The 24,990-nt window shown below is 39.1% G+C and overlaps 1 protein-coding gene and 1 non-coding gene across 6 annotated transcripts; both read left to right on the forward strand.

Moving 5' to 3' along the window:
- Positions 1-24,741, forward strand: NOL11 (nucleolar protein 11). Of its 5 annotated transcripts, XM_064369661.1 has the most exons (19): positions 1-189; positions 2,263-2,376; positions 2,495-2,551; positions 3,956-4,104; positions 5,151-5,208; positions 6,006-6,150; positions 8,434-8,622; positions 14,543-14,619; positions 16,454-16,577; positions 17,543-17,631; positions 17,947-18,021; positions 18,379-18,563; positions 18,715-18,840; positions 18,986-19,216; positions 19,743-19,821; positions 20,346-20,438; positions 22,176-22,268; positions 24,015-24,122; positions 24,283-24,741. In XM_064369661.1, the coding sequence occupies exons 1-19, from the start codon at positions 49-51 to the stop codon at positions 24,397-24,399; spliced, it is 2,250 nt and encodes a 749-aa protein (XP_064225731.1). In that variant the 5' UTR covers positions 1-48; the 3' UTR covers positions 24,400-24,741. The 5 variants fall into 5 exon arrangements, with proteins under 5 accessions (XP_064225731.1, XP_012309288.2, XP_064225732.1 ...); XM_012453865.2 differs by lacking the exon at positions 22,176-22,268; XM_064369662.1 differs by lacking the exon at positions 17,947-18,021.
- Positions 21,188-21,318, forward strand: LOC135271735 (small nucleolar RNA SNORA38). The gene has a single exon (XR_010339871.1). It is a non-coding gene; the product is annotated as a small nucleolar RNA SNORA38 (small nucleolar RNA).
- Positions 24,742-24,990: the final 249 nt, after the last annotated feature.

Genomic DNA, 24,990 nt, shown 5'->3' on the forward strand with positions numbered 1-24,990 from the left:
CGCGAGGCCTGCCGGGAGGGAGCGCGGCCGTCCCTGGGTTTGCTCAAAATGGCATCGCTGGAAGAAGAGTTCACGTTGTCTTCGGTAGTCCTGAGCGCCGGGTCTGAAGGACTCCTAGGCGTGGAGCAGAGCAGCAAAGCAGACCAGTTCCTAGTGACAGACAACGGCAGGACCGTCATCCTCTATAAGGTGAAGGCGATAGGATCAGGAGCGCCCCAACTGCCTTCTCGCCCCTTTCTGAGTGCGGAGCCCGAGCTTGAGTTTCCCACAGCTTCAGAAAGAGATCGTGGAGTGGGCTTAGCTGAGAGCCGGCTTGGCCTGTCGGGGTCGCTGAGTGAGGTCTACAGTCTGGATGCTTGCCTTCTTGTAAAGTCATATTTCCGAGTTGCAGGGGCAGAGCTTCTGAGTGCACGCGGGTTAGATTCGAAAAAGAAAGAGAACCTATGCTTTTGCTTCGGAACTCGCGGAGATGGCCTTGCTAAGATTCTGTCCTGGGGTCTTTAACATCTTAGCTGCCCGCGGGAGATTGGTTTGGCGGGAGAGGATTACACTGACAGACTGGGAATAGTGGTTTAGCCCTGTGTCTGTACACTTCACACCCCTCTCCTTGGGTGGGAGGGGGACAATTTTAGAGGGTGAAGGGACTTTTCTTGATAGCTCGGTAAGAATCTTGACTCCAAGTGACTTGTCTGTTGGCACCTCGGTTACTCTGTAAATCCTGGAGTCGAGTCCCGGGAAAATCTGCAAGCCCTGCCCCCTTTTATGCCTAAAGCCTGATTGAGAACACTTTCTCACCTTGCTCTTGGCGGTCGCATAGAAAACAGTTACTTTTATCTGGGCTGCTGAACAGTTTTCCATGTTTTAAAGAAGTTAGCTATCTATCTGCTTTGACGTTTTGAGAACACGTTGCCAGCAGCTCCCTGTTGTGTTTTGACTCTTCTGACTCTGTTGGGTTTTATTTGAGCTGTCAAGTAGATTTGCAGTTTTGCAGCTCCTACATAGGAATACAGAGGCTGATTGGAATTGGATAGACATGATCCCCAGCTGTCCCTACTTAATTTCCCATACCTCTGTTCAGAGGCATAATAGAATCAATTTTTAAAATGTACTGTTTTTGTTTTGTTTTTTTTTGTTTTTGAGACAGAGTCTCGCTCTGTCGCCAGGCGCCAGGCTGGAGTGCAGTGGCGCAATCTTGGCTCACTGCAACCTCCGCCTCCTGGGTTTAAGCAATTCTCCTGCCTCAGCCTCCCAAGTAGCTGGGACTACAGGCGCGTCCCACCATGCCCGGCTAATTTTTGTATTTAAGTAGAGACGGGGTTTCACCATGTTGACCAGGATGGTCTCGATCTCTTGACCTCGTGATCCACCCACCTCGGCCTCCCAAAGTGCTGGGATTACAGGCGTGAGCCACTGCGCCCGGCTGCGCTGTTTTTTAACAAAGCGTTGTTTACTTATTTAGGGACTTTGTTATATTTTCATTTTAACTACCCCTTTAAAATTTTGCCTGGGGGCAGTGGCTCCCGCCTGTAATCGCAGAAGTTTGGGAGGCCGAGGTGGGCGGATCACTTGAGGTCAGGAGTTCGAGACCAGCCTGGCCAACATGGTGAAATCCTGTGTCTACTGAAAATAGAAAAATTAGCCAGACCAAATGGTGTGCACTTGTAATCCCAGCTACTTGGGAGGCTGCGGCTCGAGAATCGCTTGAACCTGAGAGGCGGATGTTGCAGTGAGCCGAGATCACACCAAACTCGAGCCTGGGCCACGAAGGAGACCCTCTTTCTGGAATTGCAGGCTATAGTTACAGGTGTGAGCCACTGTGCCTGTCTTTATATTAACTTTTTTTTTTTTTTTTTTTTTTTTTACTATGGAGTTTTGCTCTTGTTGCCCAGGCTTAAGTGCAGTGGCACAATCTCAGCTCACTGCAACCTCCACCTCCTGGGTTCAAGCGGTTCTCCTGCCTCAGCCTCCCGTGTAGCTGGGATTACAGGGGTATGCCACCACGCCCTGCTAATTTTTGTATTTTTAGTAGAGGCAGGGTTTACCACGTTGGTCAGGCTGGTCTCCAACTCCTGACCTCAGGTGATCCACCTGCCTCTGCCTGCCTCCCAAAGTGCTGGGATTACAGGCGTGAGCCACTGTACCCAACCAGGAAATTTGTTAAATGCTGTCATTTTAATGGTTTCTTTCATTGATGATAAATTTAATTGCTTTTAATGTCTGAAATTGACTTCTTGAATATTGTATTTATCTTAATTTCATTAGGTTTCTGATCAGAAACCTTTGGGAAGCTGGTCAGTGAAACAAGGTCAAATTATAACATGTCCAGCTGTGTGCAACTTTCAAACTGGGGAGTATATTGTTGTACACGATAATAAGGTGAGTTTTAAAACTTTTATATAATATATACAACGTAAATGTTGACTGTTAACTATTTGTATTTATTATATGTAAATGGAGAATAGGATAGTTTTTAACTAGTATGTTTTGATTTAAGGTTTTAAGAATATGGAATAATGAAGATGTAAACCTGGATAAAGTATTTAAAGCTACAGTAAGTCTTTGAATTTTCCAACATATTTATTTAGCTTATTGGTGAAATAGAATCATTCATAATAAAGTATGTGTTATTTATTTTGATACCTCTGAGAAAATAAGCATAAGGTCCTAATCAGGTTTTCATTCTAATTATCTTACAGTGTATCTTAGGAACGTGTTCATGAGTTAAGGAGATGAGGATTTATATAATTCATGAATGAGAAATTTATACTTATTTGCATAAGTTTGGATGTTTGGAATATGTCTTTTGTGAGAGCAAATGAACTTCCTGTGCCCTTTCTTAGAATAGGTAGAATAGACCCTGCAAGTTTCATGTATGTTTTTAAGAGTGACACATAATGCAGTAAAAATAAAATAAAAAATATGACTAGCTGTACATGTTGTACTAATGACCTAAAGTACATTCATTTTTTCTTACTTATAAAATGAGGATCTTGAACTAGGTTAATCTTGAAAGTTCTTTCCAGTTCTAAATGTCTAAATATAATTGACACATTTTAGAAATGGCTCACAATCGGGCTAATTCAGATATAATGCAGTTGTTGCCTGGATCCTTGAAATTTTCAGCCAGCTAGCTGTGCTGTTCCCTGGCTCCAGTTTTTTCATTTGCCTTGAAATTAATAACACAATCCTGAATTTTTCGCACGAGGGTTTTTTTTTTTTGTTTTACCTTACACATAGTATTAACTTCTTTTTCTGGAATTGCAGGCTGTAGTTACAATTGTGGCATCCATTCTTGTCTAACACCAGAATTGCATGTACATTTGCATTAATGGCTTATTTGTATCTTCCCCAATTTTAAGAAACCCAAGTTTTAGCCTAACCTCTAGTAGTCACAGTGGATAAACCGAAAATGAACTTATGGATTAAAGCAGGGGCCTGGGTAGAGAGGATAAGAGAAAAAGTTAAGACTTCTAAATGTATTTTATGTTGTAGGTTAGATTTTGGAACCATAGATAATTATAAAGCAAAATTAAAATGAAAACAAAGCAGTCACTGAAAAAGAAGCCTTCTCTAGGCCAGGCACAGTGGCACACACATGTAATCCCAGCACTTTGGGATGCTGAAGCAGGCGGATCACAAGGTCAGGAGTTCGAGACCAGCCTGGCCAACATGATGAAACCCCCCTTCTCTACTAAAAATACAAAATTTAGCCAGGCATGGTTGTGTGCGCCTGTAACCCCAGCTACTTGGGAGGCTGAGGCAGGAGAATTGCTTGAACCCGGGAGGCGGAGGTTGTGGTGAGCCGAGATTGTGTCACTGCACTCCAGCATGGGTGACAGAGCAACACTCTCTCAAAAAAAAAAAAAAAAAAAAGGACTTATATAAATATCCTTATCCTTTATATTAGGTATAAGTTGTTTTAGAATAAAAATTAAAATTTTTTATGTTCTTCCAGTTATCAGCTGAAGTATGTAGGATACTTTCAGTGCAAGGGACAGAACCCTTGGTGCTCTTCAAGGAAGGTGCTGTTCGTGGTTTAGAGGCCTTGCTTGCAGAGCCCCAGCAGAAAATTGAAACCGTTATCTCTGATGAAGAAGTGATTAAGTAAGTTTCAATACTTGTAAGTAAATTTATCAAAATAAAAATGCGCTGAACATTTTTTGCCTTGTTCAAAAGTATTTTGGCTATAAACATAATAAAAGAACTTAATTTAAAATTACTTATAAAACATTGACTGAAATAACATTCTAAAAAGCTTCTGGACATGATTATTGAAGAAACTATAGAGTCATATGAGGTCTTGACAGAACTGGATACTCAGTTATTTGAGGATGAAATGGGTTATCCCAAAAGACCAGAATCTTTTTTTTTTTGTCTGTCGTATTGCCCTGACTACCAAGCTCCCATCCTTTGCCCCTGGCTAAAAGTGCATCTTGTTAGTGAAATCATGATGTGTGTTAAGGTTCTGAAATAAAACTGGAAAAGTGACACTTCAAGGGACAGAAGGACATTTCGTGATTTCACATCTTTCCGATCTTCTTTATTTCATCACATTTCCTCTTCATTTGACTTGTTCTCTCCAGGTCAACCTGGTAGAAACTAATTTTCCAAAAGTCAGAGTGAAGACTTATACTTACAACGTGGACAATAACCTGTTATATATTAGACTGACCTGATGAATACCTCTAAGGTGTGAGCAACTGTTATGAGGGAAATCTTTGAAGGATTTAAGTTCTAGTTGCTACTTTGCCACAAACTGACTATGCAGCCGATAACTTCTCTGTGCCTCAGTTTCCTCTGTCACTTGAATAATAAGATCTTAATGTTTCCCTCAGAACTCAAGTCCCAAAAGTAACTCTGAAAAAAATGAGATGGGGAGTCAATTTAAGTTTAGGAAGCACTGCATCACCCCTCTTAGAACCTTACGATTCACATTATCATCTGGGGAGGTCGACAACCTGCATTTAATCCAGAGCTGCATTTAACAAATGCATACTCCCTGTGGTATATGTTTTGAAACACCATATTAAGTGTTCTCTGATGTCTCTCTGATTCTAAAAAATATTTAGTGAAAACTGATTGAATTTTGACTGATAACGTTTCTCCCAGCTGGTGATTTTTGCATCTTACAATTTTTTTTTCTTTTGTAGATGGACAAAGTTTTTCATAGTATTCAGGCATCCTGTTTTAATTTTTATTACTGAAAAAGTAAGTGATTTCTTGAATTCCTGGCCCAATTTGTGAAATTTCTTTTTTTAAAAAAATTTTATTTAGAGAAAGGGTCTTGCCCTGTCACCCAGGCTTGAGTGCAGTGGTGCCATCATGGTTCACTGCAGCCTCAACCTCCTAGCTCAAGCGATCCTCCCACCTCAGCTTACTGAGTAGCTGGGACTCCAGGCATGCACTACCCATGCCTGGCTTATGTTTTATGTTTTGTAGAGACAGAGTCTCACTCTGTTACCGATGCTGGTCTCGAAACTCCTTGGGCTCAAGGGATCCTCCCACCTTGGCCTTTTGAAGTCCTGTGATTACAGGTGTGAGCCACTGTGTCCAGCTGTGAAATTTCAAAATCATAAATTTTTAAACGAAAATGGGACTTTATTATTCTCTCAGAAGATCTCTAAGTTTTTAATAACCTCTTAAATTTAAGGCTGGATGTAGTGACCTCGTCTCTTAAAAAAAGAAAAATAGTGGAGCGTGGTAGCGCACACCTGTATTCCCAGATACAGGGGAGGCTGAGGCAGGAGGATTGCTTGAGCCTGGGAAGTAGAGGTTGCAGTGAGCCAAGATCACACCACTGTAGTCCAGCCTGGGCCACAGAGCAAGACCCTGCCTCAAAACAAACAAATAAACAACAACAAAAAATCAACATTTTAAATTTAATTGGACAAGATGTTTTTCAAGTACTCGTTGATGTAATTAGAATGGGGTAACAACTGGTTTTAGCACAATATAAAGGTAGTTGGTTGAAATGGAAATATTTATAAATTCTTTTTTTTTTGCAGCATGGAAATTACTTTGCTTATGTACAAATGTTTAACTCACGTGTCTTAAGCAAATATACACTCTTATTTGGACAAGATGAAAACTCTGTTATAGAGAGTTTTACAGCATCTGTAGATAGGAAATTCATCGCTTTGATGTCATTAAGTAAGTAAGTTTTATTTCTTTGAACTTTCAGAGATTATAAATAGAGGAATATTACAGGATAGTGTATGTTTTTGAATCGTAGACTTTGTGAAGCATTCCATTACAGCCCTTTTTGTGCTTACGTAGAGCATTCATGCTTTCACTTTTTTTAGGGGGACATTCTTGCTCTGTTGCCCAGGCTGTAGTTCAGTGGTATGACCTCTGCTCACTGCAACCTCTGCCTCCCAAGTTCAAACAGTTTCCTGCCTCAGCCTCCCATGTAGCTGGAATTACAGGTGCCCACCACCACGCCCGGCTCATTTTTGTATTTTTTTTTTTTTTTTTGAGGCGGAGTTTCGCTCTTGATACCCAGGCTGGAGTGCAATGGCGCGATCTCGGCTCACCGCAACCTCCGCCTCCTGGGTTCAGGCAATTCTCCTGCCTCAGCCTCCTGAGTAGCTGGGATTACAGGCACGCGCCACCGTGCCCAGCTAATTTTTTGTATTAGTAGAGATGGGGTTTCACCATGTTGACCAGGATGGTCTCGATCTCTTGACCTCGTGATCCACCCGCCTCGGCCTCCCAAAGTGCTGGGATTACAGGCTTGAGCCACCGCGCCCGGCCCATTTTTGTATTTTTAGTATAGACAGGGTTTCACCATGTTGGCCAGGCTGGTCTCGAACTTCTGACCTCAGGTGATCCACCTGCCTCGGCCTCCCAAACTGCTGAGATTACAGGCGTGAGCCACCACATCCAGCCCATGCTTTCACTTTCTGTACTTTGCATGTCTGGCCATGCGTTAGATCAGTGATGCTGTGTTTTGAGGGCCTACTGAGGTACTTTAGGTACAGCATCCTTTTCAAACATTGCTTCTCTACATTTTATGCCTTAAAATGTACTGTAAGCAGTAAGTAACAATATTAATACCAATGAAAAAGAGAAATCACCTTTTAGGTGGTAAAGCCCTCAGGTGGTAAAACCACCCTTAGGTGGTTCTTTGAGAGTGTAATTAGTGAACCATAAACAGTCTATGCTTGGCATTGAATGGTCCCTCTGCTCCTTTTTTCCAGCCATTAAATTTACTGTGTCCTTCTTTGAATAGTGACTGAGACAGATGAGCAAAAGGAGACTAACAGCAGCTTTGGCCCATGCCACTTGCTTTTTACAGACTGTAATGCCTTGGAGTCTACCTTTATGAAATGATCTAAAGTATAATCCCAGTCTTAGGCCTCTAGGGCAAAAAAGAAAAAAAAGTCTTTGTAGTATCCGCTCCCCTCCACCCTTCACAGCTGCTTTTGAAGTTGTTCTGAGAAGGTGATGGAGAAATAAACAAGAGCAGTATTTAGGAAACGTTTCCGTATTATCACAATTGAAAATCTTTGTGAAGTTTTTCAATGTACAGATGTTTGCAGTGGCTATTTTTTAAAAGGCTTCTATCATTCTCATGTCTTGGAGGTTATTGGAATGTACTTAATGTTTAGCTTAATGATCTTTGAAGTGAGGAAGTCTAAACCAAAGGGTCATATAAATCTTTATATAGCAATAGCTGGAATCACATGAAACTGCCGAAATTCAGTTGGCCCACAAGAAAGAGCAATTTCATATGCTCTTCAGGGTGATTGGGTAGGAAGAATTATAGTAGACTGAGCACGGTGGCTCACATCTGTAATCCCAGCACTTTGGGAGACCAAGGCAGGAGGATCACTTGAGCCAAGAGCTGGAGACCAGCCTGGGCAACATAGCGAGACCCTATCTCTAAAAAAAAAAATTTTTTTTTTAAATTAGCTGGGTGAGGTGTGTATACCTGTAGTCCCAGCTATTTGGGAGCCTGAGGTGGAAAGATAGATCACTTGAGCGCAGGAGGTTGAGGCTACAGTGAGCTGTGATCACACCACTGCACTACAGTCTTGGGCCACAGAGTGAGACCCTGCCTGAAAAAAACAAACAAGCAAAGAAATAGAATGTATAGACCAGATGCTAGTTTCTAATGAGGGATATATCCTTTTAGGGACTAGATTATCTATATTCTTGGCAGTTCCTTCTCAATATTTTAAGTTATTGCAGGTATTTACAGTTTGTATTTCTTGAGTATTACATTTCTTACTGAGATTTTTATTAATAATGCTCCTTTCCCCAGTTTAAATTTGTAGTATTCTTTAAGAGAGAGCACAGTGATGGGCTTGTTTATTTTTCTGATTGGCTTTTATCAAATTGGTAAAATCTTAAAAACAACTTAGTACACTTAACTATAATAGATACAGAAGTGCCCTTCAATAACCACCAACAAATGCTTATTTCCAACAGGCTCTGATGGTTGTATATATGAAACCTTGATACCAATACGTCCAACTGACCCAGAAGAAAATCGGAGCTTAGTTGGGTCACTGTTGTTCAAGGCTGTTGTGTCTGGTAACACTCAACATGGAGTTGCACTCACTGTCCTGGATCAGGATCACGTTGCAGTCCTGGGAAGTCCACTAGCAGCTTCTAAGGGTAACTGAAATCCAATTAATTAAGAAAGCCTTTGTATTTTTCCTTCACAGTGTCTCTTTTAGTCTTCCTTTTCTCATTTCTTTATTCCCAGCCTAGCTCATTCTCTTTATCAGCATACTCAGTTCTTTTTGTACTTTCCTAATTCATCTTGAATTGGCTTTTTATTTTTATTTTGCATTGATTAATCTTTTTATTTTGAGATGCAGTCTTACTCTGTTGCCTGGGCTGGGGTGCAGTGGTGCGATCTCGGCTCACTGCAACCTCTGCCTCCTGAATAGCTGGGACTACAGGCGTGAGCCACCATGCCCAGCTAATTTTTGTATATTTAGTAGAGATGGGGTTTCACCGTGTTGGCCAGACTGGTCTCGAACTCCTGACCTCATTATCCAGCTGCCTCGGCCTCCCAAAATCCTGGGATTACAGGCGTGAGCCACCGTGCCTGGCTGATTAATCTTTCAAAAACACTCCTTTATACTAGTCTGCAGGTATTTGAAACATTAGTAAGCCTTGCATTTGAGGATTGGATTCCTAGCAACATTTCACAGCATGGAAATCCACTGGACATGGACACTTTGAAATGTGGGACCTAATAGTGTGCCTTTAGTCTCTGTGACTTCTGAATAGGATTTTCGTCACCACCTCACCTCTCTACCCACCAGCTCCCCTCCAGACTTTTTGGTCTGTCATGAAGAACACGATTGCTCCTTGCCAGTAGAGGATCGCAGACCCCAGCCTTCACTAGAAAACTCAGAATCCATCATTTAGCATAAGTCCCTTCACGGTCTAGACCCATCCACCTTTTCCAACGTTTTCTCCCAAATTCTGAGCAAGAACTCTCTGCTTTGTTCAGGTGAGGCTCTGTATTGACTACACACTTGATATGCCCATCCTCACCTGTGTACTTTATTCTGTATTTCTCCTGCTTATTATTAAGATAGGAGCTCCTCCCTGGCATGGTGGCTCACGCCTCTAATCCCAGCACTTTGGGAGGCTAAGACAGGCAGTTTGCTTGAGGCCACGAGTTTGAGACCAGCTTGGCCAACATGGTGAAACCCCATGTCTCTACTGAAAATACAAAAAGTTAGCTGGGCCTGTTGATGCACAAACCCTGGAGGCCAAGATTGCACCACTCCTTTCAGCCTAATTGACAGAGTGAGATTGTCTCAAAGAAAAAAAGAAACAGGAGCTCCTAGTTATAGTATAACTAAACCATGTGCCTGGCTCTTTACTAAGATTACCTCATTATTTGTATCATTTACTCCTCTAACAACCATATGGAAGGAAATACAGTTATCAACCCTCTTTTAGGGATGATCATTAGTAGTAGAACTAGGATTCAACCGGAACAAGTTAACTCTGTTAGGCCACTTACCCTGCCACTCTAAAGTCCGGGCTCTTCACCATTTGACTATGCTGTGCTTCTCCTCTCTCTCCTCCCATCTTCCTCTCTTTCTTATTCCTGCTCTATTTCCCTGCCCAAAAAAACCCCGCTAGCTAATATAGAGTTTCCTGTGTCTCTTTCCATGGTTTTTTTTTTGGTCCATATACAAGCAAATACTACTACTTAAGGATTTTTCCCTCCTCGTTTAACACACGTGGTAGCACACCATACATACTGTTTGTGTACCTTATTTATTCACCTACCCAAGATCTCTCAGACATCTTTGCATATGATATTATTCTTTTCTCTTCCTTGTTGTTTTAATAGCTGCGTACTATTTCATTGAATTTCATTGAATGGCTGCCCCACAATATGTTTCAACACTCTCCTGTTGCCATACATGAACCATACATTCTTTCTTTTAAAATTAAGATGAAATTTACATAATACAAAATGAACTTTTATTTTAAAAAATTTTTAATGCTCTTTTTTACTTTTCTTTTTTCATTTTTTACTTTCATCTATTTTTAATTTTTGGTAGGCCCTTTTAGAAGAAAAATGAACTACTTTAAAGTGAACGATCCAATGGCTTTTGTTGTGCAGCTACCACTTCTGTATAGTTTGTGGTTTTTTTAGATGGAGTTTTGTTGCCCAGGCTGGAGTGCAATGACAGGATCTCAGCTCACTGCAACCTCCACCTCCTGGGTTCAAGTGATTCTCCTGCCTCAACCTTCCAGGTAGCTGGGATTATAGGCATGCACCACCACGCCTGGCTAATTTTTTTTTCTGTTTTTAGTAGAGATGGTGTTTCACCATGATGGTCAGGCTGGTCTCGAACTCCTAACCTCAAGTGATCCACCCACCTCAGCCTCCCAAAGTGCTGGAATTACAAGCGTGAGCCACTGCACCTGACCAACTTCTATCTAGTTTTAAAACATTTTCATCATGTCAAAAGGAATCTCTGGACCCATTAGGCAGTGACTCCTCATTCTCCTCCACCCTCTATCCCTGGCAACCACCAATCTCCGTTCTTCTATGGATTTACCTATTAGGAATATTTGTGTAAATGAAATCATACAATACTTTTTGTGTCTGGCTTCTTTGTATTTAGTTTTTAGTAGCAATGAAGGTCTTGCTATGAGATCCTCCTGCCTCAGCCTCTCAAAGTGTTGGGATTACAAGCATGAGCCGCCACGCCTGGCTAGCCAAATGTTTTTGAGGTTCATCTACATTGTTGTATGTATCAGTGTTTCATTCCTTTTCAGGGTATAAAAATATTCCATTCTCTATATATAACACAGTGTGTTTATCTGTTCATCCATTCATGGATATTTCAGCTATTTCCACCTTTTGGTTATTGTGAATAATGCTATGAATATTGGTGTGCATGTATTTGTTTGTGTACCAGTTTCTAGTTCTGTGGGATATAACCTACCTAGAAGGGGAATTACTGGGTCATATGTTAATTCTATATTTAACTTTTCATTTTTTAATTTTTATGGGTACATAATAGGTATGTGTATTTAAGGGGTATATGAGATATTTTGATACAAGCATGCAATGCATAATAATCACATCAGAGTAAATGGGGTATCCATCACCTCAGGCATTTGTCATTTCTTCACATTACAAACATTTTAGTTATACTCTTTTAGTTATTGATTGTGTTTACCTTTTCGAAGAACTGCCAAACTCCACAGTGACCGAACCATTTTACATTCCCACCAGCATTGTACAATGGTTCCCAGTTTTCCTACATTCTTGCTCACACGTGACTATTTTCCTTATTTTGGATTCTGGTTATCCTAGTGGGTGTGAGGTGGTACTTGTTTGGTTTTGATTTGCATTTCTCTAATGACTAAGGGTGTTGAATATTTTTTCATATGCTCATTGGCTGTTTATATGTCTTCTTTGGAGAAACGTCTATTCGAGTCCTTTGCCTATTTTTAAATTAGGTTGTCTTTTTGTTGTTGAATTATAAGCGTTCTTTATACATTCTAGTTACTAGACCCTTATCAGACATATGATTTACGAATATTTTCTCACATTCCATAAGTTGTCTTCACTTTCTTGATAATGTCCCTGGTGCATAAAAGTTTTAAGTTTCATGAAGTCCAGTTTTTGTTTTTCTTTTGTTGCTTGTGCTTTTGGTGCCACATCCAAGAATCCATGGCCAAATCTAAGGTCATAAAGACTTATCCCCACATTTTCTTCCAAGAATGTTGTGGTTTAGCTCTTTTTTTTTTTTTTTTTTTTTTTTGTTGAGACAGAGTCTTGCTCTGTCACCCAGGCTGGAGTACTGTGGCATGATCTCGGCTCACTGAAACCTCTGCCTCCCGGGTTCAAGCAATTCTCCTCCTTCAGCCTCCTGAGTAGCCGGGATTACAGGCATTTGCCACCACGCCCAGCTAATTTTTGAATTTTTAGTAGAGACAGGGTTTTACCACGCTGGTCAGGCTGGTCTCCAACTCCTGACCTTGTGATCCACCCGCCTCAGCCTCCTAAAGTGCTGGGATTACAGGCATGAGCCACCACGCCTGGCAGTTTTAGCTTATATTTAGGTTGTTGATCCCTTTTTAATTATTTTTGTGTAATGTGTAAAATAAGGGATTAACTTTATTCCTTTGCATGTGGCTCTCCAGTTGTCCCAGCACCTCAGTGGTCCTGACACATTTGTTGAATAATCAGTTGGCCCTAGCTGACTCTCAGTCTATTGCACTGGACCAGTACCACACTGTTTTGATTACTGTAACTTTATAGTCAGTTTGGAAATCAGGAAGTATGAGCTCTCCAACTTTGTTCTTCCTTTTCAAGTTTGTTTTTGCTGTTTAGGTCCCTTGCAATTATTCCATGTGATTTTGAAGGTTGGCTTTTCCATTTCTGCAAAAAAGACTGTTGGAATTTTGATAGAGATTGAACTGAGTTTGTAGGTTGCTTTGTGCAGTATTGCCATATTAATATTAAGTCTTCCAATTGATGAACATAGGATGTGTCTATTTGTTTATGTCTTCCTTAGTTTTATTCAGCAGTGTTTTATAACTTTCAGTGTACATGCATTCACTTCCTTCATTAAATTTATTCCTAGGTATTTTATTCTTTTGGATGCTAATATACATGGAATCTTTTTTCTTAATTTGCTTTTCATTTTTAGTATATAGGAGCATCTGATTTTTGTATGTTGATTTTGTACCCTACATCTTTGCTGAATTAATGCTGATATTTTCCTGTGGATTCTTTGGGATCTTCTCTATACAGGATCATGTCATCTGTGAATAGAGTTAGTTTTACCTCCATTTAAATTTGGATATTTGGCCAGGTGTGGTAGCTCACACCTGTAAACCTCTGCGCTTTGGGAAGCTGAGGTGGGTGGATCATCTGAGGTTAGGAGTTCGAGACCAGCCTGGTCATCATGGTGAAACCCCGTCTCTACTAAAAATACAAAAATTAACCGGGTGTGGTAGCATGCGCCTGTAATCCCAGCTACTTGGGAGGCTGAGGCAGGAGAATCGCTTGAACCCAGGAGGCAGAGGTTGCAGTGAGCCAAGATCATGCCACTGCACTCCAGCCTGGGCGACAGTGAGACTCTATCTCAAAACAAATAAACAAAATTTGGATTTTTGTTTTTCTTCTTCTTGCCTAATTACTCTGGCTAGAACTTGAATAGAAGTGGTAAAAATAAGCCTCCTTGTCTTGTTCTTCATTTTAGGGAGAAAGTTTTCAGTCTTTAACCACTCAGTGTAATGATAGTTGTGTAGAACAGCAGTGGGGAAGAGGGCAGGGCAGGACCCTTGTCTTTTTCCTTATCTTAAGGGGAAGGCTTTTAGTCTCACTATTGAGTGATGGTAATTGTGGGTTTTTCATAGATGCTCTTTATCATGTTAAGGATGTTCCTTCCTCTTCCTAGCTTTCTGAGTTTATCATAAAGGAGCGTTGGAGTTTGTACAGTGCTTTGTGCCAAGATCATATGGTTATCTCTTTGTTCTGTTGATGTATGTACTACACTGATTGGTTTTCATTTGTTGAACTACCCTTTCATCCCTGGAGTAAATCCCACTTGGTCATGGATCTTAATATTTGCCGTTGGATTTGGTTTATTGGTATTTTGGTGAGGATTTTTTGTTTCGCATCTATACACATGGGGTTATTGCGCTGTAGTTTTTTTGTATGGTGTCTTTTGTCTGGCTTTGGTGTCAGAGTAACCAAAAGCCTGAGTGGATTTAGGAAGTATTTACTGCTCTTTTGTATTTTGAAAGAGTTTGGGAAGATTTAGTGTTCATTTTTAAATTTGTAGAATTTACCAATGAAGCCATCTGGTCTTGGGCTTTTCTTTGTTGGGTGTTTTTCACTGTTATTCCCGATTCATAAAGCCCTTTCTTCCTCAGGGCTCACCTTCCCAGGCTGTTTCTTACCAAGAGCTCTCATTTCTTCCAGCTCATATGGCAATCACTGTATTCATAATTCATTTGTGTACTAAATTAAAGCAAAACTTATATATTTGTACTTGGGACTTTTTCTGAATTTGTATGTCTTATTTTATAGAATGCCTCTCTGTATGGAACATAAAATTTCAAACACTACAGACTTCAAAAGAGTTACCTCAAGGGACCAGTGGTCAAGTAAGTTGTTTCACTTGAGTACTTTCTCTGATTTAGTTATTTTGTTGTGTTTTGTTTTGAGATAGGACCTCACTGTGTTGCCCAGGCTGGTCTTGAACTCTTGGTTTCAAGTGATCCTTCTGCCTCAGAAATGTAGTTATTTTTGTGCCTAATAAATATGCTGTAAGGTCTCTTTGGATCTAAATATTTTGGCAGCTTTTCAACCCAGGTGTGGTGGTGTGTGTCTGTAGTCCCTGCTACGGAGGAGGTTGAAGCAGGAGTTCAAGGCTATAGTGCTATATGATTGTGCCTGTGAATAGCTGCTTCAGTCCAGCCTGGGCAACATAGTGTGATCCCATCTCAATCAATCAATCTATTGATCAATATTTTGGCAGTTATCGATTAAATTAAGAATTTTTTTTTACCTGAGAGATTATGTTTAGTTTGGTTATTGTTGAAATCACTTCCTTATGTTTATCACTCCCAAAATTCTAAATTATTGCCAGAACAATTAACTATTTAATAAAACAGCTTTTGTTTTTAGCTGCTCTTTTGTTTTGTCTTTTTACTTACATATTTTGAACTACACACCCTCAAGCTGTTACTTTTTCTAATAAATTAATCTTTTAGATTATATGTTAATTGTTACCATGAAATTATATTAAAATACTTAAATGAATTAAAAGTGAAGCTGATCAGACTGTGAACTTCCTGAGGCAGGGTTCCTTCTGTGTTTTGTTCTCCGTTGTATTTTCAATGCTTAGCAAGGTGCACAGTAAGTTTTAGTTACTTTGTGAATGAATATTCATATACAAATAAAATGTAAATCAAGGCAACAGGATGTTTTGGTAATTGTAATTTGAGGATAAAGAGACAAGGTTTCTCAGCATATAATTTAATTATAATTTATATGTGAACAAGTAATTTTAACAAAATTAACTATTCACAATTTTCTTTTTTGAGACAGAGTCTCGCTCAGTTGCCCAGGCTGGAGTGCAGTGGCGCCATCTCCACTCACTGCAACCTCTGCCTCCTGGGTTCAAGTGATTCTCCTGCCTGAGCCTCCCAAGTAGCTGGGACTACAGGCTCGTGCCACCACACTTGGCTAATTTTTTATATTTTTAGTAGAGAATGGGTTTCACCATGTTAGCCAGTATGGTCTCGATCTCCTGACCTTGTGATCCACCCACCTCGGCCCCCCAAAGTGCTGGGATTACAGGCGGGAGCCACCGTGCCCAACCCACAATTTTTTATTGTGAATAAACTTACAAACTTTTTTGTTACAACTTATTATTTTTTTTGTTGTTATTGTTGTTGTTTTTCTTTTTCTCTCATAGCATCAGCTATCAATTTACAACTTATTTTATTTTATTTGCTTTATCATTTTATTATTCATTATTTCAAATTTATTTTTTTATTTCATTGTTCCTTCAAGATTTTTTTTTGCCATATACCTGTCTTATTTTTACAATCATAAGATATAAAGTGTTAAATTCTGGTTTTTAAATTGAGTGCATCAGAAGTTTGCCCATGTTATAATAGCCTTGGTAATTATTACATTAATAGATGTGTAATAGTGGCACCATTAATTTTAAACAATTGAGGTTTTTAAAATGTATATGTTGGTTACAACTTTCTGAGTGGAAAATATTCTTTAAACTATGCTTCATTCAGACTTGGGCAGAAATAAGCCTGTTTAATAAGCTCTACATATGAAATTCTTCTCGGAAGTTGCTTGACTTTGCCTTGTTCTTTTTAATACTGAGAGCTTATACAATAAGTGATAAAGCTTTATTGAGTCAGATCTTAAAAGAGAAAAAAAATTTGCTTATGTTTTGGATAACTTTTTTTGTAGCTCTGGTACTATGGGGAAAATTTGTTTATGCTACATGGAAGATCTCTGACTGTGATTCCATACAAGTGTGAAGTATCATCATTAGCAGGTGCTCTTGGAAAACTCAAGCATAGTCAAGATCCAGGTAGAAACTTAATTTGTTTTATTAATACAAACCATTTTATTAACCTTTAGTTTCATATAGCTTCCAACAGTCTTTTATTTGTAAAGCTTGTTCTTAATTTTGAAATTTACCACTGTTTATCGAAACTTGTGAACAGACCAGGCACAGTGTCTCACGCCTGTAATCCCAACACTTAAGGAGACAGAGGCGGGAGGATAGTTTGAGCCCAGGAGTTCCAGACCAGCCTGGGCAACATAGTAAAACCCCATTCTCCACAGAAAAAGGAAAAAAAAAAAAACAAGTTTGAAACTTGTGAATGGTCCAGATTGCAGATACTGTTGTAAGCTGAAGAGCTACACTGTGTGGTTTTTTGTTTTTTGTTTTTTGTTTTTTTTGAGATGGAGTCTCACTGTGTTGCCAGGCTGGAGTGCAGTGGCTCGATCTCAGCTCACTGCAACTTCCGCCTCCCGGGTTCAAGCAGTTCTCCTGCCTCAGCCTCCCTTGTATCTGGGACTACAGGCATGCGCCACCATGCCCAGCTTATTTTTGTATTTTTTAGTAGAGACGGGGTTTCACCATGTTGGCCAGGATGGTCTCGATCTCTTGACCTCGTGATCCACCCGCCTCAGCCTCCCAGAGTGCTGGGATTACAGGCGTGAGCCACCGCGCCCGGCCTACACTGTGTTTTGAATGCCAGTGTTCTTCTTACTTTAGGGGCAATGGGAGAACCCCCACACAAAATCAGTAATACCTCTGTCCTCCCTTGTTTACTGATGGGCTCATCTGTTGGCTTAATATTGTTGGACATACAGCCTTTTTACTATATTATGATTTACTTATCTGAGGTTATCAGTAGAATTACATGGGCTTTAAAGTCTCTCTTAAATTGTATGAGTGGGTTTTTTAAATTGTTCTTTGATTGTTTAGTTGGATAAAAATCAGTAAGTCAGAACATTCCAGAAATTGTGCATTTTGCATCTTCTTAGGAACTCATGTCACGCCCCATTTTGTAAACTGGGAAACACCTCAAGAATGTGGACTTGAAGCCCAGAACTCAGAGCCGTCAAGAAGAATTGTAAGTTTCGTGGCTGAAATTGAAATGTTAGTATGAATGTTGAAAAACAGAAAAAGACTGAATTATTTTAATGAATCATATCCTTACAACCCTTACAGATTTGATGTTAATGACAGGACAGTTTGAGGCTTGAATTCAGTAACCTCACATTCTTTATCCAGAAATGCCACATGTAGTCTATTAGTTATATTTATTTTCAAAAGTTTTCGATGAGAGCAAAATGTGCTAATCTCTTTGGAGTATATGATATCTCTCTAAATGTATATTGGATCTCTTGTATTGTTTTGTGATCCTAATCAATTTACTTAATTCCAGTTAAGGAGACGAAAAATTGAAGTGAGTTTACAGCCAGAGGTTCCACCATCCAAACAACTTTTGTCAACCGTAATGGTAAATAAATAATAATAGAAATATGAAAAATCCAACTCAGGTGTTTCAAAGAAATCCTATCTACTGCTACTCCTCTGTCTTATTTTTATGATCATCTTTATAGCTATAGCTAACATCTGTGTAGTGTCTTAAGGGTGTCAGAACTGATCCAATATTTTGGCTTCTTTGATGCTCGCTGTCACCTCGTGAGATTGATATGGTGTTATCTTACTATTTAACTTTGCAGTATCAACTCCAGCTTTGCAGAAATGCATGAAAACTGTTAGTCATTTGACAAAATGTTGTGCCAGGAAACTTTTAAGTTCGTAGTGAGATTATTAATATGTCAAACGGAATTCTTTAATTCTGCCCTTGCAGAAAGATTCAGAAAAACACATTGAAGTAGAACTACGGAAATTTTTGGCTATTAAACAGACACCTGACTTTCATACTGTAATTGGGGACACAGTAACAGGACTTCTGGAAAGGTGTAAAGCAGAACCATCATTTTATCCCCGGAACTGTCTGATGCAGCTTACCCAAACGCATGTGCTTTCTTACAGGTAGCTATTTGTGTGTACCACACTGTACGTGCATGACTCTTCTGACCTTGTTTTTTATAGTTCTTATCTTCTGAAACTCTGAAAAGGCTTATAAATTATCTGCAGTTGAGAGTCTTAATATGTATTAGTCATTCAGATTTTTTTGTCTTAGTCTGTGCCCCGACTTAATGGAGATTGCCTTACAAAAGAAAGATGTACAGTTGTTACAACTCTGTCTACAGCACTTCCCTGACATTCCTGAATTGGTCACCTGTGCTTGCTTAAAAATTTTCCTAAGGTAAGTTACACTGTAATGGTCCTTTTCCTTCTCTTTATAATCTGTTACATTATTTGATTTCTAAAACTTCGATGCTTAGAAAATGAAATTTTTCCTAAAAGTTTGGTGATAAGGATTAACCTCTTGCTTTCACTTAACATCATAGCATTGCTGATGACAGTCTTCAAGAAACAGATGTCAATATGGAGTCAGTTTTTGACTGTAGTAATTCTGTACATGATGAGAAAATGGAAGAGCAAACTGAAATTCTTCAAAATGGCTTCAATCCTGAAGAAGATAAATGCAATAAGTGTGATCAAGAGTTAAATGAAAAGCCCCAGGCCAAAACAAAGGAGACCACTTCATGCCCTGTGATACCAAAAAGAGCAGCTCTACTGTATCCTTTGAAATAGAGCATCCTTCTGTTTCTCTTTACAGGGTATAGTTATTTGCCAAGCAATAACTAAGGAGTAACAAAGTAATTTAAGATTTTTCTTTCCTTTTCTAATTGGTTTTTATTTCTGTTTGAAAATAGATTATGTTCAGTGCCACATTAAGTAAGGTTCACTCAAACCTGTTTTAATTAAAAAGCTATACTAGGCTGGGCATGTGGCTCATGCCTGTAGTCCCAGTACTTTGGGAGGCTTAGACAGGAGGATTGTCTGAGCCCAGGAATCTGAGACCAGCCTGGGCAACATGACAAGACCCCCATCTCTACATCAGATTTAAAAAAAAAAAAAAAAGGAAGAAGAAGCTATACTAACACAGAAGTTCTATCAATTCTGAAGATTAATATTCTGAATAAATAGCAATTAAAGTATTCCACATGATCTCCAATGATTAGGAGAGTGGTGATAGAGCTCTTTTAGAGACATAAAAGTTTTGTATAAATTATTGAAATAAGCTTTTCCTTTAGTCCTAAGTAATGCAATTCTTCATTCAGCATATAGTGAAACATTTCTTCTGCCTCATTTGAAAGACATCCCAGCACAGCATATCACAGTAAGTGTTCATACAAGTTCTATAGAATTTTATTTCCAGCTTAAATTTTGCTATTTAACTGTAACCAACTGTTAGAGCATTCTAAAGGTTATCAAATTCTTTCATGTGAGTAAGAGGTTGTCCAGCTCTCATGGCAAACACCTGCTGGGAAAACTAGAGTGATTCTAGGCTGATAGACCATGACATATTCCTTGTGCCAAACTTGAAGGCCAAGTTAAGCTTCCTAAGTTATAAATGAGTAAACACTAAAAAGAGTTGCTGAGAGAAGGATTCTCTCTCCTTTACCTATTATTTATAAACAATAAGCTTATCACCACCACTACCCCTAAACCAGATGAGCTCCTCATTAATGGGAGGGACTGCATTTTCTTCATTATTGTGTCCAGATGTCTGGTGTATTTGTTTGATGTATAGTTAAACTGAACATCCTCTTAAAATTTTTTTAGTCTTCTTGATTGGTTTATATAATAAGAGGAAGTTTTTCTATCAAAGTGATAAATTGTCCATTTTTTTTTTCCACCCAGCTGTTTCTCAAGTATTTGTATTTCCTTTATCTGAAGTGTAGCGAAAATGCTACTTTGACTCTTCCTGGAATACACCCTCCTACCTTGAACCAGGTGAGATTTTTTTTTTTACTTTGATTTGGTGCTGGGAACAATCTGTAAAAAACAGTTGTATTCAAGGTCAGCACCTGGATTCAAGAGCTGACTTCTTGTCTTAGGCCATAGGAATCTCTTCCCTCATAAAACCAAACCACTGCAGTTAGAAATGGAGAGGCTCTCATTTACTAGATTTCTAGATCCATAATTCTACACCATAGAATTTTAATTTATCTTAAATTCTTGATTCTTCGTTATGACCCTTTTCCAAGAATTTCCTTAACCTTGATATGGGACAACAGGAAGGGGCTGTTAATATGTTGCACCCTTAATTATCTCAAGAATAAGAGAATAGGACAGGCGTGGTGGTTCATGCCTGTAATCCCAGCACTTTGGGAGGCTGAGGTGGGTGGATCACCTGAGGTCAGGAGTTTGAGACCAACCTGGCCAACATGATGAAACCCTGTCTCTACTAAAAATATAAAATTAGCTGGGCATGGTAGTGCATGCCTGTAACTCCAGATGCTTGGGAGGCTGAGGCAGGAGAATTGTTTGAACTCGGAAAGCAGAGGCTGCGGTGAGCCGAGATCATGCCACTGCACTCCAGCCTGGGCAACAAGCAGAACTCCATCTCCAAAAAAACAAAAAAAGAATAAGAGAATAAAGATTAGTGAAAAAATATTCCCAGAGAATCCTATGGTACTCCCTCTTTAAAAATAATACTTATTTAAGAAACAGTAAAAAAAAATTTAAAAATAATATATTCACCCTCCTACAAAGGCGTGTCTATAGTTCCTTGTCTTTGGACATGTAAGAATTGGAGGCAAAGAAATGTGGACTTGGAGAAATCTGGGGCCAGCTTGCTCCCTGCAGGCTCAAGATCAACCATCCCACATAGAAGCAGTAAAAACAGTAAATTGTTTCGGTTTGGTAATATGCTATTCTAATTAAGGATTTTAAACACTGAATTTGGTATTTTTCATTTAGAAAATAACTTTTTTTTTCCTTTTTAAGAAGGTAAGGTCTCGCCCAGTCAACCACACTGGAGTGCAGTGGCAATCACAGCTCAGTGCAGCCATGAATCCTGCCCTGAAGCAGTCCTCTGCCCTTAGCCTCCCAAGTAGATGAGACTACAGGTGCATGCCACCACACCACATTAAAAGACAATATTTTTCTTTCTTCCTCTTTTTTTTTTTTTTTTTTTTTGAGTAGGAGTCTCCCTTTGTCTCCCAGGCTAGAGTGCAGTGGCACAATCTCAACTCACTGCAACCTCCACCTTCCAGGTTCAAGCGATTCTTCTGCCTCATCCTCCCAAGTAGCTAGGATTACAGGCATGTGCCACCATGCCCGGCTAATTTTTATGTTTTTAGTAGAAACAGGGTTTCACCATGTTGACCAGGCTCGTCTTGAATTCCTGACCTCAGGTGATCTGCCTGCCTCGGCCTCCCAAAGTGCTAGGATTATAGGTGTGAACCACCATGCCCGGCCAAAATTCAATTTTTTTATTTTAGTTTTTCTTTTAGAGACAGGGACTCCCTGTGTTGCCCAGGCTGCTCTCACACTGCTGGGCTTAAGTGATCTTCCTGCCTTGGGCTCCTGAAGCACGTGGATTACAGGCATAAGACACTTAACCAGTCTAAAGATAAGTTGATTGTTCTTTTGTTTTTTGTTTTTATTTGAGACAGAGTCTTGCTCTGTTGCCCAGGCTGGAGCTAACCAACATTAAGAGTTTATTTTCTCTTTTTTAAAAAATAGAGACAAGATCTCACTATGTTATCCAAGCTGCCCTCAGACTCCTGGGCTCAAGTGATCCTCCCTCCTCGGCTTTCCAAAGCGTTAAGATTACAGGTGTGAGCCACCAGCTTGACCAAGAGTTTCTCTTCTGTCTAAACATACACAAACTTGACTTTCTCTTGTTTTGTCTAACATGAATGAGATTATAAGTATGTGTGCTATTCTGCAGTTTGGTTTTTTTCACTCAACAGTATTTTAGACATTTCCTGGACCAGTAGACATAAATCTGCCTCATTCCTTTTTACCAATGCATACTATTTCATTTTACAAATATATATTAATGTATCTGTGAATCCTTTATTGGTGGGCATTTCTGTTGTTTACCATTTTTTGCTGTTGCAAACCTTCAGTGAGTATCTTTATACAAATATTCTTGTATATTTATGAGAATGCCTATTGGATAAATTCCCACAAGAGAAATTATTGGATGGAATGGCATGTGCATTTTTAGTTTTCAAAATGCCAGACTATCTTTCCAAAGAGTTGTGACAACTACCACCAGCAAGGTCTGAGACATTCTTTTTCACATTCTTACTGACACCCAGTTTTGTCAAACTTACTCTGTGCCACTCAGATGGTAACAGGTGTTAGCTCATTTTATTTTGCATTTCTTTGATAATGAGAGAAGTGAACCGTCTCTTGGCCATTTATATTTCTTTCTGTGAATCTGCCTAGTTGGGTTCTTTGTCCATATATTTATTACATTTCCTGTCTTGTGGTATATAAACAGTTCTTTTTATATTAAGGAAATTAGCCTTTTTCTATCATATGCATTGTAAGTACTTTTTTTATATTTGTCTTTTTACTCTCTTTAGTGTAATTTTTGACAGACACGTTTTCATTTTCATGCTATTAAAATTAGTGAAACTTTTCCTCTGACTTCTTTATGGCTTATATTATGTATAAGCCCCTTCCCACTCTAAGATTATGAAAATAGTCACCAGTTTTTCCTACTGTATTCATGGTTTTATTTCTTGTGTTTAACTCTTTGATACATACAGAATTTAATTTAACATAAGGAGTTCCACAGGGATCAGCTCCCCGTCCCCAAATGGATGACCAGTTTCCTGGGCGCTTTGTCATTACAGTGATATTTGCATGTTACTACACCATTGGAAGATGGAGGACTACATAAGAAACTTTCATAAGTGCTTAGTAATAATCCTAGTTTATGGTAGCTCATCTGTAATACACAACACCCTGTCCTTGGGGGAAAATGTATTTTACAGAATAGAAGATGAGTGGATTTTTTTTTTTTTGGTAACTGAAAATTATCAAAACTGAAAAGTAAAATTTTTAAAAATAAAAGACAACTATTGGCCGGGCACAGTGGCTGACACCTGTAATCTTAGCACTTTGGGAGGCTAATGTTGGAGGATTGCTTGAGGCCAGGCGTTAAAGACTAGCAGGGCAATAACGCAAAACCCCATCTCTGCAAAAAATGTTAAAAATTAGCGGGGTGTGGTGGTGCATCTGTAATCCTACCTACTCTGGATGGCTGCAGCTATCTGGGAGATGCAGGCAGGAGGATCACTTCAGCCCAGGTGTTTGGAGGCTCCAATAAGCCATGAATTGTGCCACTGCCTTTTTTTTTTTTAATTAAAATAAATTTTTTAAAGCCAGAAATGACCCTTTTTATATTTCTTAGAAATTCCTCTATCTCTAAACTAAAATGTTCAGATTTTATTTATAAAGATTTATTTTTCTCCTAACTGTTTAATATATTTATGAACTTTGTAAAATGAATTAACCTGAACTTAAATTTAAAATCTTAACTTTCCTTTTCCTATTCATCTTCAGATTATGGATTGGATATGCCTACTTCTGGATGCAAATTTTACTGTTGTAGTAATGATGCCAGAAGCAAAAAGGCTACTGATAAATCTTTACAGGCTTGTGAAATCTCAGGTTTGTGATTATTTGACATATACTGATTTTATTTGTACCCAAGTATCACCTGAATTACAATTTATTCTTAAAATTGATCGTTAAAAAACTTAATAATCATGGAAGATTTGTTTCTGTGTAGACATTATAGTAAAAGATACTCTGAAACTTTTTTCTTTAGATATCTGTTTATTCCGAGCTCAACAAAATTGAAGTAAGTTTTCGGGAGCTACAGAAATTAAATCAAGAAAAGAATAATAGAGGATTATATTCAATTGAAGTGCTGGAGCTTTTCTGATATTACCAGTTCTCCTTCATAGACATTTTATAAAGCTCTTTTATGTGAACTCTTGCTTCATCCAGGCGGGAAAGATGTTTTGTTTGCAACCGTCTCAGTGTCAAGAAACGTGTCAGTGAGTACCTGGCCCATCACTTACTGATGCTCCTGGGTAGGACTGTAGGTTCCACATGAACCTATTCTAGGTGTGGACACCGGTGCGGAGAGGTTCTGCAGTTTTTTAAAATACGTAACTGGGTTGGTTTTAAGTAAAATTATTTGTGTATTGATAAAAACTCTAATTTCTTATCATGTGTTTTGAATTGTTTTTCTTTTAATAAAAAATGACCATTGAAGCAGTGATTCTAGGAAGAATGTGATTTGATCGAGTCAGAAGCTGCCCTGCTCATTTGATCCACAGCTCATCTTTCTTTCACACATATTTGTAGTGTGTCCTCTGCATGGACCTCTTCTGCCATAAGCAGGGCAGAAAGGGGTCCTTATCCGGGCACATACTTGCCTCCTGCCGTCTCCCCTGTCCTTTTGGACAAATGAAAAGTTCAAATGTGATTCTACAGCCCAGATTTACAGAAAGAATCCTGATGGCTGAAT

Source organism: Aotus nancymaae, unplaced genomic scaffold (genome assembly GCF_030222135.1).
Source record: "Aotus nancymaae isolate 86718 unplaced genomic scaffold, 86718_ANA_hifiasm-v0.15.2.pri h1tg000089l, whole genome shotgun sequence".
NCBI classification, from domain to species: Eukaryota; Metazoa; Chordata; class Mammalia; order Primates; family Aotidae; genus Aotus; species Aotus nancymaae.

Bases quoted from the DNA above. Each gene is read 5' to 3' on its own strand.
- NOL11 (XM_064369661.1), top strand. From the start codon at position 49: ATGGCATCGCTGGAAGAAGAGTTCACGTTGTCTTCGGTAGTCCTGAGC. The intron at 8,623-14,542 runs GTAACTGAAATC...CTTATTTTATAG, and splicing joins TCCACTAGCAGCTTCTAAGG to AATGCCTCTCTGTATGGAAC. The intron at 22,269-24,014 runs GTGTGAGCCACC...ATTCATCTTCAG, and splicing joins CCAAAGCGTTAAGATTACAG to ATTATGGATTGGATATGCCT.